General features: G+C 43.2%; 1 protein-coding gene across 3 annotated transcripts in view; it reads right to left on the bottom strand.

The window, feature by feature from the left end:
- Nucleotides 1-12,831, bottom strand: part of LHFPL1 (LHFPL tetraspan subfamily member 1) — a 44,915-nt gene extending 32,084 nt beyond the window's left edge. For 2 of the 3 annotated variants that reach the window (XM_004440504.3, XM_087427754.1), the window contains exons 1-2: nt 12,727-12,831; nt 4,788-5,183 (exon numbers count right to left, since the gene is read on the bottom strand). In XM_004440504.3, the coding sequence (XP_004440561.1) occupies nt 4,788-5,169 (382 nt within the window). In that variant the 5' untranslated portion in view covers nt 5,170-5,183; nt 12,727-12,831. Of the gene's footprint in view, nt 1-4,787; nt 5,239-12,726 lie in introns of those variants that run through there. The other variant, XM_004440503.3, reaches the window with a different exon arrangement.
- Between the last annotated feature and the right edge of the window lie 339 nt (nt 12,832-13,170).

Below are 13,170 nucleotides of genomic sequence, written 5' to 3'. Positions count from 1 at the left end.
TTCCCAGGGAATTCCCCCACTCAACTCTCCCATTCATTTGACCCCATATTCTCTCTCAGAGTTATAAGACAGTTCACTTCTGATAGAGATTTCTAAAGTAGATCAGAAGAGGCTTCACAGGGAGGCAGTATTTGACCTGGCCTTTGAGAAATAGACAGATATTTACAGGCAGAGATGGAAGAAAAGGGAATTCCAGAAAAAAGCAACACTATGAACAAAATCGAGCAGAAGTTCCAAATTTTAGTATGTACTAGAATGATGCTGGGGAATGATAAATAACAAATCCAAGACAGTAGTTTCCTTTGCTGTGGGGACAAGGGAATATGATCAGGATATGAAGGAGACTTCAACTGCATTGGTAATATTCTATTCCTAAGCTGAGTAGTACATACATCTGAAATATTTCGAACTATATTTTCAAAAATAAATCAGCCTAAGAGGCTGTATAAAATGCAGAGTTCCAGGCATCAGTTCTGATCCAGTAGGCTTAGAATGGCACTAAGGTATCTGCATTAACAAGTACCTCAGATAATTCTTATACAAATGGTTCATGGACCACTCTGATAAACATAATGATAGCACTTCTTCTCCAAACAGAAAAAGAAAAATCAATAGCACCAGTGCATAAATCCCAGGGCTGAGAGTCAGAAGCCATGGACCATACTCTCTGTTCTCCTCCAATCTGCTACATGAGCCTTTGCTAGTAGGTTAACTTCTTTAAATACCATTTTCTCAAACAGAAAGTCACTCTTATAATCCTTGTTCAGCATGGTAAGGATAAAATAAGTGATGCCTGGTGAAACTTTGGAGGACTTTCTGGGAAATGCCATGGTTTCCAGAGAAGATAATGGTTTTTAGAAAAATAGTAACCTTTCCTTGAATCAAGACCTCAGTGATCTGTCTCCAGTGGTGATTTTCATTCAGCTTGAAGCATGTAGTTTGAGGACCTTACACGGAGAAAAACATTGGTGCCTGTCTGGGTGTGTTGCATTCTATGCCCTTAACCAAACAAAAACAAAAACAAAATGTCCAAGGTAGTAGTTCTCACTTGGGTTGGGGAAAGGGCACACATACACATCAGAGCCACGGGAAAGATTTTTCAAAACATGCAGCCTTCCACCTGTTGCTGTGTATATCCAAATGGGAAAGAGGACTGGAGAGTGGAGAGTCCACATTTTTTAGGCACTCCAGGTGATTCTGATATGTTCCCTGCTCTAGAAAGATTCTCAGCCTCCCTCAAGTAACCTGGTCCAAGATCTTACACTTTTTCCTGCCAAGAAGTTCCTTATATTTACTTCTCACCTATTTCTTCTTTGTTTAGCTCTCACTGCAGATAGAGGATAATTCACAAGCCTCTTGCAAATGCATACACAAGGGAATGTGAATAATGACTTTGTTCTCAGGGCCTGGGGGCCAGCTGGTTGGAAACCTCAGCCATCCCCAGGGTTGAAATAATCTCCTGGCCAGATGTTTCCTTCACCGGTTGGAGCAAGGCATGAAGGTCCCAGTGGAAGGCTCTCTGGACCCTAGGCTTGTCCAGCTGGATCAGCTGCAGGTGGAGCAAATGGGACCCAAGGGCCCCATCAGGTCACCTTGCTGAGTATGACTCAGGCCAGCAGCTCTTTATTTCTTCCTGTCTCTCCCACTTCCCACCGCTCATCTCTGTGGGCAGCCGCCAAACTGGGGAACAAGAGTCAGGCAGGGGGAGGGGATAGTTCTTAATGGATACTCCATCTCTTCAGTGGTTTGGGGTCTGGCAGAGATAAACCAGACCTGGAACAAATTGGCTCCTCCCCCTGATGTATTTCGGTTAATGCACTAGCTGCCGAGAAGCAGCCAGGCCTAGAGCAATAAAATCAATTCCCCTCAACTGAACAACAAGCTCAAACTTAACCCCCACAGCTCTTTCTCTTGTGTCTTTTATCCATGGAGCTCAAAATGCTGTTCAGGCTTGGCTTTCTGCCACTGGCAGAGCCCGTCTCTGAGGAGTCAGACCCAAGATCTCTGAAGATCCTTGGGTAATGGTCATATGCCAAGGAGATCCTAGAAAATATGATACATCCAAGCAGTCTTAACCATTCCTCCACAACTGAGGTAATCTTGACAGGCACTAATTTCTAAAAAAGAGGTAGAAATGACTCTTAGTTGACTGGTGTTACAGATGGGGAAGCTGTGGAAATTTAGCAATCTGTCCAATATTTGCTTGCCCAGGGATAAACTTTGTGGAACACCTTGGGGGTCTTGACCCTTTCCACGACTACTGTCAAATGGCATTTTGTTTTTGAACTTTAAAGACCCTCATCTAAGTGAAAATACTGTGACCATGTTCCTATGAGAAAAGGTCAATGGAGAATATAGAATGGCAGAATCATATGAGATAAAAATGGCATTGATGTTTTGACTTCCTCTGTATGACACCTGCCACTTAGTCAAAGTTCTTCCTCAATCAGTCCATGAATATCTAAATCTCTATTACCTACCCACATCTCCCCCAACAATTTCCTTTGAGTTTTTAGACCTAGGAGGTGGGATTAGCTAAAATGTGTCATATGGAGAACCACAAGGGTTTTGTAAAGGGTTTTGTAAAAGTCTCAGTCAAGCCAAAGATAGGAAGCAAGCTGGGAGTAGGAGCCACTGTTAATGCTTGGAGTCTGATGGAGGCAGTTTCTACTGGCCTTCTGATTCCTACCAGTTAGCATCTCCTCACTCTCTGCTGGAAACTCTTAGAAATACAAGTGAGGCTGAGTTGTCACTCTCAAGTCAGAAGAGAAAAGAACTTAGGGTGCTAACACCCCTGAACGGAAGCCTGAAAAAAAAGAAAAGGATGTGAATGAACCCAGCTCTCACGTGTCCAAATTATCCAAACATATACTAGACATTGCCTTAACTATGTGTTCATTCTTTCTATAGTTACTGAACACCTTCTCTATGGCAGGCATGGAGCTAGGCCCTGGAGCTATAAATATGAGTTCCAAAGATCACGTCTTTCTCCTGCCAGCTAGGTGTCACCTCTGAAATAATGTGTCCGTAGAAGTGCTGAGCTAGCTATAGCATGCCCAAGAATGCAGGTGAAAGGTGAGCCTGCTTAAGGTTCATTTGTGATATCCATGGAGCCCCCAAAAGGAGATAAAGTCATTGGCTTATACCAGCTTTAGACCAACCAGTAACTGGTTCTGTACCGTGGGTTTTAAGGAGAAGAAAGAAACTAATCTAACAACTTTCTATGTGGCCAGAAAACCATTAGCAGCTAAAGAGTGGAAAAATATAGAGAAAAGAGAGTCTAGAATGTTAATTCAGATTTAAATTTTTTACAATGAGTCTAAGGAAAGAGGGAACCAGAAAACATCACCTTAACTGGCACAACAAAAGAAATCTGGTGCTTTTCATAAGCAGGCCAGGAAACCACGATACCTCAGCTCACGGTTTCTCAACCTTGGCACTATTGACCTTTTTGGCAGGATACATTGTTGTTGAGAGTGAGGAGCTGTCTTGTCCTTGTGCATTGTGGAATATTTAACAGCATCTATTGCCTTTACCCACTGGATGTCAGTAGCACCCTCCTCAAGTTGTCATAACCAAAAATGTCTCAAAGACATTACCAAATATCCTTGGGGGGAGGGTGAAAAATCAGCCCCTGTTGAGGACCACTATCTTAGCTCATTACTACCGTCTCACTGCAAGGCTACCTGAATGTAGTCATCGAAGAGAAAAAGGAAAATTAGGATCTGGGCTATCTTGCCAGTGAACAAATTCAAGGAAAGAAGGGACGTGAACACAGGAGAGGTCCCTGTCATTTGCCCACAGCAGCAGAGCAACTTAGTGAAAGAGCTAGAAGTGGGATCCAAGTTTCCTGGCTCCAGTCGCCCACACTGTGCTGCTAATGGAAATGATAATGAATTAAATAATGATTCTAAAACTTCATGAGCAATAATAACAAACTTCAGCAATAGGTTCTACCAGCACTTTTTCCTAGTGTCTCATCCAGTTGTAAAAAATACTCATATATTCACACACGTATTTGCCTGTCTGTCTAAACTTGCTTTTTCTTCTAATACAGTTCAAATTAAACTGCTCCTATTGCCTTCCTGCAGTCTACCATTTCTGCATTTTGCTCTTTCCTAGCCCATCTACACCCTGCCAGCATCCCAGGTCTCCTGCACTAAATTTAGAGGGAGCCTAAAGGAGAGAAAAGATAATTAGGGTCAGTCAGGGCCATAAGAAACCTGGATAGACTGCTAATGGCTACCAGACAGTGCTAGCCTTAGATGTAGGCCTAATAATCAGTGACCTACAGTCTGTCTGGTACCGAGCATTTCACTATTAGAGATGTATTTCTTTGATGGGGACTGTACATTAAACTCTTGTTAGTAATAGCACCTATGTGTATCAGATCACTGCCCTCTGAGATAACTACCAGAGATCAGGGATCTCAGAGATAAAGTTTATTTTGGAGCAGTAATACTAGAGTATACGTTGCTGCTCCTGGAAAGCAGACCTGGATAATATTCTTAATTGGGAACCCTGTAGGAAGAAGAAGGTGATGAAAATGAAGGTTAAAAACCAGATATCAACTCTGTCTACTAGCCAATTTTGCTGTGAATAAAAGTATGATGTAGATTGCACTTTGGGGAGTCCTAGACTAGGTGTTTCAAAGGAGTCCCATTTATAGCCTTAGATTTGGACAAAGGGGAGGGGATGAGAATTGATTTCCCCATAAGGCAATACATCCCACTCCCCACTCCCCCTGCAGAGCTTCCCAACCTACCCAATCCCAGCAACATTCTTACCTCCCACAAACTGCGCTGCTCCCATGCAACGTCCCATCATCCTGGAGATGAGCTCCTCCATGCAGCAGCCCAGGACAGCAGCCAGTGCCACCAGGAGCAGCAGAGCACAGCCGGCACCTGTCACCACCGTGCACATCTGCCAGGCCAGGCTTGGGATGGCACTGAAGCTGGCATAGCGCCCACACTCTTCCACCATGATCAGACTGTGCCCCTCTCCCCGCACAGGGTAGTTGCACCTCCGGAATGTGCTGAATGACACTGGCTTCCCCAGCTGGAATCCAAAGAGCCAGTAAGGCAGGAAGTAACTGGTAGAACTGGCCACAGCGGTAACAAGGGACAGGAAGGCCCAGAGGGTCCCCACCAGGGTCAGGCTGCTCCTCATGGTCCCAGGTTTCTCTGCAGGGATGGGGAGATGAGTTGGGTCACAGCACCAAATGTAGAAAGTTATCATGTAAGCTCCATCGGCCTATTTTTTATCTGGCTTGCCAGTCCTGGGACTCATTTATATGCCACTTGGCCCTTGTTTCTGGATAAGATTATTCTCTCAAGGACCTTTTGGGTCTTTATGGGATTCTGCTTTCCAGCAATTTTCCCATCTTCCCTTCCTTCTGCCTGATTCAGAGTTCTATGGTCTATAGGCCGCAATGGAAGAACCATAGAACTGAATTAGTGACTGCTCTGTCAACTCAAATGCAGCCTGATCAGATAGCTTTTAACTCTTGACATCCGGCATGGAACAAGTGGCAGGAGGAAAGCCTGAATGAAATCAAGGCTGCCCAGAAAGCCCTCAGCTTCCAGTAGAATGGCATTGTTGGCCTGGAGGCCTGGAAGAAAGTGATATCTCAAGAGAGTCAGGAACCAAGTTGTTTTCAGAGAGTGAAGGAAGAAAGAAGACAACTGACAGAGCCTGCCCGTATTACAAGGGAGAAGAGGGAAGGAGAGCTCACCATGAAGTTATAGGGTGTGCCCATTTGACCTAGGTAGGATGTCCACCAGTGCATTAATGTGGGCTTTTTACAGGGATACATCAGCCGGGTTGAAATGGGTAGAATAAAATAAGGGATGCCTCGTCTCCCACTGTATGCTTATCACTGAGCAAGCACTGTTCAGTCACTTTTTCCCAAAATCAAAATGGGAGGCAACTTTCCAACCAGCGAAAGTTATTTAACTCTAGACTGGCTACTAAGAAAAGCTGCCTTGTTCTTTGCTGAATATAGTCAAGAAAGCTTCTCATCTCTCTGAAATGGATCAAGTACCCCCTTCCTGGCAACAGGAACATATATATATAGTTGTAAGAACCTTTCAAGGTGCCTTTTGGAACAAGTAATCTCAGATTCAAGATGCTGAGAATCTTTTCAAATCTAACCTCCTCAGCCTAGCTCACAAATGGCTTTCACAGAACCCTCTGTCAAAAATCAACCACTTCCCTCCAAGCTCCATTAATCTGCCATTGCTTTCTGGCCTATTTCTCAATTAAGTCAGCCAGAGACCACACCACAGCTTGATGACAGCATTGTGAATGTCTCCAGCAGGCAGATGGTGGAGTATGTTTCAGAAACTTCTCCATGATTCATCACCATTTTTTAAAGTTACAGGTGGTGGGAGAGGGGTTCAGGGTGGGGGGCTCAGGGCAAGGGAAGTGCAGGAACTGGCTGTATGGGGCCACCACATTGTCAATTTGGGACATTGTTGGAAGCAAGCAGCAGTTGTACCCAGGGTCTCAGGGACTGTGCCCAGCCATGAGCCCTTTCACAATCATCATCAAACAGTACCTGGCACAGAGTAGGCACTCCAATTCATGTTTGTTTAATGAAACCCATTTGATAGAAGCACCCAATTTCTAGGCTGGCAGGCACCTTAATGAATCACGTAATTCAATCTTCTTGTTTTATATATGCGGGAGTATGGCCCAGTAAAGGGGGAGATTATTTCGCCCAACTCACAGAGTAAGTTAGCAAGCAGCAACATCAAAATAAGAAACTCGATCTGCAGATTCCTAGGCCAGTACTTTTCTACCACAGAGTGCTAATTCCTCCTCCCCCAACACTTTACAGATGGGAATATGGAGAGGAAGTGATTTACCCAAGAGTAAAGGGCTAGTGAGGTACACTGGCCAGACCAGAGCCCAGTTATTTGACTCTTAGTAAAATGTTCTTTTTTTTCACTCCGCCACAATTCCCCTCCTGATACATATGTATGGTGTGCTATGTGTTTTGTGCAGGAAGGGAGCAGAGATCATAAATTACAGGTGCTTACTTTGGAATGTTAGGGCTTGGGAAGAAAGTGCCCTGAGCTGGGCCCCTGGGAATGAGGCTTTGTGCCTGAGAGTGGGGAGAATGAGAGAAAGCTGTGATGAGGGATTGAAAGCCAACAGGAGGAGAAGTAGAACTAGTTTTGAGTAATTGCTGTTAGAAAGCAGGTACGCTTGACTGCAATGAGGTAATGCCTCTGCTTGTTATATTAGAGTTTGTAAGATTATGAAAAGTGAAAGTAGCCTTCTTTTATGGACTCACTTCCGGGTGAAGAAGCCCAGGCCAGAGGATGAGAGGAAACAAGCTGATAAACAGCTGTTGGCTGCATCATCATGTTCCCTTCCAAGTCCATTATTTCAAGTGCTCTGCCCAACAATCTTTTTAGGTTGGTAAGAAAGGGCAATTTACAAAGGAGCAAATTGAAAGTCAGAAAGCTAAGTGACTTGTACAAGGTTACACAGTGATTCAATGGCAGAGCCATCATTTCCCACTTCTCCTTTACCCGAAACCTTCCCCTACATACTCCTTCATCACCCCAATAATATCACAATGAAAAGCCTCCATGGTTTCTCAACCAGGATTTCAAAAATTGTTTAAGGATGGGGAAAGAATTAGAGAGGAAGACAGGGAAGGTAGGAGGAAGGCCACTTTCTCTAAGAGTGTGTAAACCAGCAGAACAAGAGCATTAGCTGTTATAAACTCAGTAATTGTAGTCAGAACTAACCCCGTATGTTTCCCATGAATGTTACCATCTTGAGATCAAAAGTCCCAGGATGACAACCAGTAGAAGGGCAGAGAACTTAAGTCAGAGAAAAGGACTATACTAGTGAGTGGTACCTAGACTATACTAGAAATAAGAGGACAGATTCTGGCATAAGGTTATCATTATATGTGACAAATCTGACTGCTTAAAAGTGCTACCAACCACTGTCACCATAATTTCACTTAAAAAAAGGCATTTTGAAGCAAAGATATAGGAAGGCAGAATCACAAAATTCAGATTAAATTAAACACATTTAGCTTTACAAAAATTCATTGACTTTCAGAATTTAATTAAATACTTTCAACTTCAGGAAAAACTCATTGTCATTATTTCATTTAGAACTAGGATGACCAACCATGCCAGTTCACCTGGGATTGAGGGATTTCCCAGGATGTGGGACTTTCAGTGATAAAACTAGGAAAGTCCCAAACATGGATGAGTGAGTCACCCTATTTAGGACTGGAGGTGTGGTGAGCCAGCACCATCCATGGACAGCAGGTTGAGAATCACTGCCACAGATAATTCTCTAATGTTCTCTCTCCAGGACTCAAAAAATATAAAGCTAAAAGTGACCATGGAATTAAACAATAAAGAGATGAAGCCTATATTTCTAATGTAAACCTTTCTGAATCATAGACTTGACCTCATGCAGTCAAGGAAGAGATCTCAGTGATCAAATTACTCAATATTTTCTGAACACAAATAAGCTCTGGCCCAGCTTCTCCTGTGGCTGGATAGGGAGGCAATGGCATGCATGTTGCTACGTGTTCACATGTGCCAGGCAGGGAAGTGCATTCAAGCAAATGCTTTTATTTCTTGCATTGCCTGCAATGGAGTAACCTCCCTTCATGACAGCCCTTCAGAGCAATCCAAGTTCATTCTCAGGAACTAGTCAAGTCTCTTTGCATTCACATAAACAAAAATCACACACAATGACACAATGCTATACTTCATTCTATCTTTATTCCTCTTGTATATTTCATGTGTTCAATAGCTTTGTTTCTCTATCCTGGAATGTTTAGCCACACAGCCATACTGGATTTCAGAAACCAAGAACTCACCCTGGTGCTCCTGCTAAGTGGTCCAATAACCAGGCATTGATAGGATTGCTATTGATCTTCTCACTTTAGGTGTTACATTGTCCCTCATCCCTTAGTTTCTCCATCTCCTAAATGAGTCACATACCTTTTTCTGAGAGTGGTTGAATGGGATGCAGTGAGTGATGCAGAAAGTTGTAACAACCACGGTTGAAGCGTTAGGTCTATTCTGAATTTACTGTCTTTACTAAAGAGTAATGTTCACTAATATTTAGAGATATGGTAGTCATTCTAACACAGAGTCATGGCTAGAGATCACTTCAACCTATATGAGGCAGGGAACTCACCTAAGCTGTACATGTCAAATGTTTATCTATACTGCTTTGAAAGAACTCTAGACAAGAAGACTACAATTTTTCTTGGTAGCTTAACCACTCTCACAGTCAATAAATTATTTGTTATGACTCATTTTAAACCTTTTCTGCTGCAACTTAAGGCCAGATGAGAGCACTTCATCAACTCAGATTGCTAGTAGCTTACCTTTAGCCTTTTTTCCCCAAAATGAGCACTCTGCCTCTCCCTGTGGTGTCTAATTGCCAAGTCTTTAAAGATTTATTCTCACTTTTCCACTCTCATGTGTACCTACTCCTATGTGGGTACATACTTAGTATCAATAAAACTGGAAATTTTGCTCTTGTATTTTTCTTAGTGGAGAGAAACAAACAAAATCCTTCCTCTTCCTTACCTCTTCCACAGTTCCCACAGGAAAAGACTCAAATCCCTTTGTTCCCACTTAAGCTTGTCATATAAGTTCTGAGTTAAGGAAAGTACTACTTTACTAGGGGTAACAGGGTCCAGGCAAAGCAGCCAGCAAGTTAATGGCTAGAACATGAAGTGGTCAGAAAGGGAGTCTCTGACTTGCAGCTGCTGAGAAAAATGTGGCTGAAAGACTACTGGTTTCAGACTGGTCTGCGAGAAGCAGCTTTGTTGGCACTGGTGTTGGCAAAGGAATATCAACAGGCATTTCTCCTCAAGCCCCCAGACTGTGTGCATTTCCTACCTGCCAACCCTGTTACAAAGACATCAATCATATTCAGTTCTGAGACTTCCCTAGGAAATGAGCAAAATACACAGGCATATGTTTGCAGTGGGTAAATAAAATTCTGCTCCAGAGACAGGTCTTTGCCCAATGTGACTGCTTGTATCAAGTTGGGTATATATGCAGCCTGACCATTCTAGATCTTTCTGCTTCAGACACAGCCTCAAAAAGAGTCCACTACCACTTTCCAAATATTTCTCTCCTGGTTTTCTGTCACCGGAGTCCCTCAGTTTTTCCTTCCGTGTATTATCTCCACAGTGGGAGTTGCTCCAGGTTCTCCTATATAGCTACTCCATAGGGCTTTATTTCCCATTTGTAGCTACTCCAAGGCTTTATTTCCCATTTGTGTCTCAGTGACTCAAGAAGACCTCACTTTTCTTAAGCTTTATTGAGGTATAATTGATATATGAAAAGTTGCACACATTTAATGTATACATCTGGATGAGTTTGGACATACGCCTACATTTGTAATACCATCACCACAGTCAAGGTACTAAACATATTCATAACCTTCAAAAAGTTCCTTGTATTCTTTTGTGGAGTTTGTGTGTGTGTGGTAAGAACACTTAACATGAGATCTATCCTCTTAACATATTTTAAAGGGCACAACACTGTGTTGCTAACTATAGGCACAGAGTTGTACAGAAGATTTTTAGGATGTATTCATCTAGTGTAACTGAAACTTTATACCCTTTAAGTAACAATTCCCCATTTTCCTGTTCCTGCAGCCCCTGGCAAACCACCATTCTACTGTCTGCTTGAGAAGACCTCACTTTTGACTTAAGCCTTGTCTTCAAATTCTTCAGATTTTGTGCTTGCTGATCCTCTTCCTAAGACTTCCCCCTCCTTCCCTCCTCTTTTAGTCTGGAGTAGAAAGACTAGCAAAACTATCTATGTTGGGTTTGTCTATTTATTTCTTTGCATCTCTCCATCCTGCAGTGGAGATGCTCGCAAGCAGGTAAGGCATTAGAAGGCAGTAAGCCAGAGAGTAAGTGGATAGAGAGGACCAATCAAGTCATCGACAACCTAGAAGGTCAATTCTAAATAATCAAGTTGGCCATGAAGAGACAGAGAGAGCCGCTAAAAAGAACCTCCACGTCAGGTTGTGGGCTATTACCTTTCTCCAGAGTTTGTGGTTGGAAAGGTGGGAATTGGAATGATTGCCCTAAATTTCATATGAGCTTCTCCCTTCCCTGCAAAACAATTCTGCTCACTGAGCTCCCCATCTGTCTTCTGCTTTGGAAAGCGAGGTGCCAATTAGAAATCTTTATTCCAGTTCTTATTTTGGCTGGACAGGTGCCACCACCTTTAGTGATCACTTGGTTGGCTAGGAGTACTATCTCACACCTCCCATCAGTTAGAAAATATTAGTACCAGCCTGCTCTAGCCAAACACTGTTAAGCCCTATCAGCAGTGGACTAATTGGTAAAGCATTCCCCCATACCCTTAGGTTCATAGCCCCAGCCTTGCTATCATTGCCCAGTAGTCTCTCTACCCATGGCCTCAACAAGGAATAAAATGCCACCACAGCTGACTACCTCCATTCAGTGAATCTGGCCAGTGTAGGAGGAAGGTGGGCTGAATGTTTCTCCAATCACTTCAGCAGATATGAGAGGCAGCACAGCATATTAAAAGTGTTACCCAAATCGGGGACCCTCACCCCTCTCCATCAGAAACACCTTCAATGCTTGTTCAAAATGCAGACTATGACACTCCTTCTCAGATTCACTGAATTAGAATTGATGAGAGTTGCATTTTTTAAAAATCCTCAATTGATTCTCATGGGAACTAATGATTGAAAAATACTAAGAGTCTAGATTTTTGAATCAAATCTGGGATAGGGTCCTGAGGTCTGCCCCTTAACAGGTTATATGAACTTGAGAGGATCACTTAAAATCTCTAAGTTTCAGTTTCAACTATAAAATGGAGATGATGGAACATAAAGTTCAAGTGCAGTAACATCTGTGGAATACCTAACACCAGGATAGGATTCGAGTCTCTCCCCTACCAGAGAAGACTCCATTTTCCCATAAGTAATAGAGAAGACTTGAAGTCACCTAAGCAGTAGAATATCACTCCTCTTCCTTCTCTCTCCCCCAACCACTCTCTCAGTGATTTCACCTCACCCCTAGGCTTCGTTCTGCTTTCAGTTTTCCACCATAAAGTGGAACCACTTGGCCCAGTGTTCTTTTCAAGAATGGATTTATAGCTAAAATATTTCAAGTTTTTCTGGAAAGCATCATGCTTGGCACATAGTAGGAACACATAAACATTTACTGAGTGAATGTGATCTTTTATTTCCAGCTCACTGACTTTAACATCTGCATTTCAGTTTAACCTCATCAACCCATTTCAGTCCCATAACCTCAATTGAGGCAAGTCTAAGAGATCAACATAGCACATCGGCAAACCGGATCCACTTTTGCTTCTAATAGACAAGTCAGAACAAAATCCCTCCCTCTGCTCCCAGAGACATGGACTTCCTCTCCTCAAGTTACCAACTCTCCTGGGGAAATCAACTAGCATTTAACCCTTAGGTCCTCAAACCATGTCAATATGAAATAGGAATCCAGCTCTGATTCCTCTTAGCCTCTGTGCAAACAACAGACTACCAGGAAGTAAAAATGTACCAGGCTGCCTTTGGGAAGAAAACAGCTTCTCTGAGCTGTGAGATGAAAGGACAGGAAGCTGAGAAAGGAAAGGTAGAAAGGGGGGCTGAGCAAGGGGAGAGCAAAGCAGTTTCTCATCCAGCTGTTTCAATTGCATTTGGCCCAAGTTGCAAATTTACCTTCTGACCACGAAGGCTGATTGACTTGTTCCCTCTCTTCCGACTCAGATCTGAGAAACAACTTCTCCTCACAGCTTGTCAGAAGGGGATGGGAATCCCAGCTGCTCTTTTTGCAGTGATGCCTGAAAACCTTGTTTTACCTTTGAGAGAGAGGGGCGGAGTCCAACCTAATGGGAATTAACTCCAAACACGCTGGAGGCTTCAAATCCAGCCTCGGACCTGCAGGCACTTGAAGTAGCTTATCAGGCACTGAGTCTCCCACCTCCATCCTCACAGCTGCCAAGTCAGCAGTGTGTGTGAGTGTGAGTGTGTGTGTGTGTGTGTGCGCGCAGCCGCATCCGCACTTGAACTGCATTATCTATCTCACTTCCTTACCAGCTGCCCTAATGCCTGCTGAGGAATAGAGGTTCTCTCTAACTTTCCTCCAAAACCCTAAATAGTCTC

The sequence above is a fragment of the Ceratotherium simum genome, chromosome X (genome assembly GCF_057802395.1).
Source record: "Ceratotherium simum simum isolate JZ-2026a chromosome X, ASM5780239v1, whole genome shotgun sequence".
In the NCBI taxonomy this organism is placed as follows: Eukaryota; Metazoa; Chordata; class Mammalia; order Perissodactyla; family Rhinocerotidae; genus Ceratotherium; species Ceratotherium simum.
Note: the sequence above shows the minus strand (reverse complement) of the source record. Positions and strands in the feature narration are given on the sequence as shown.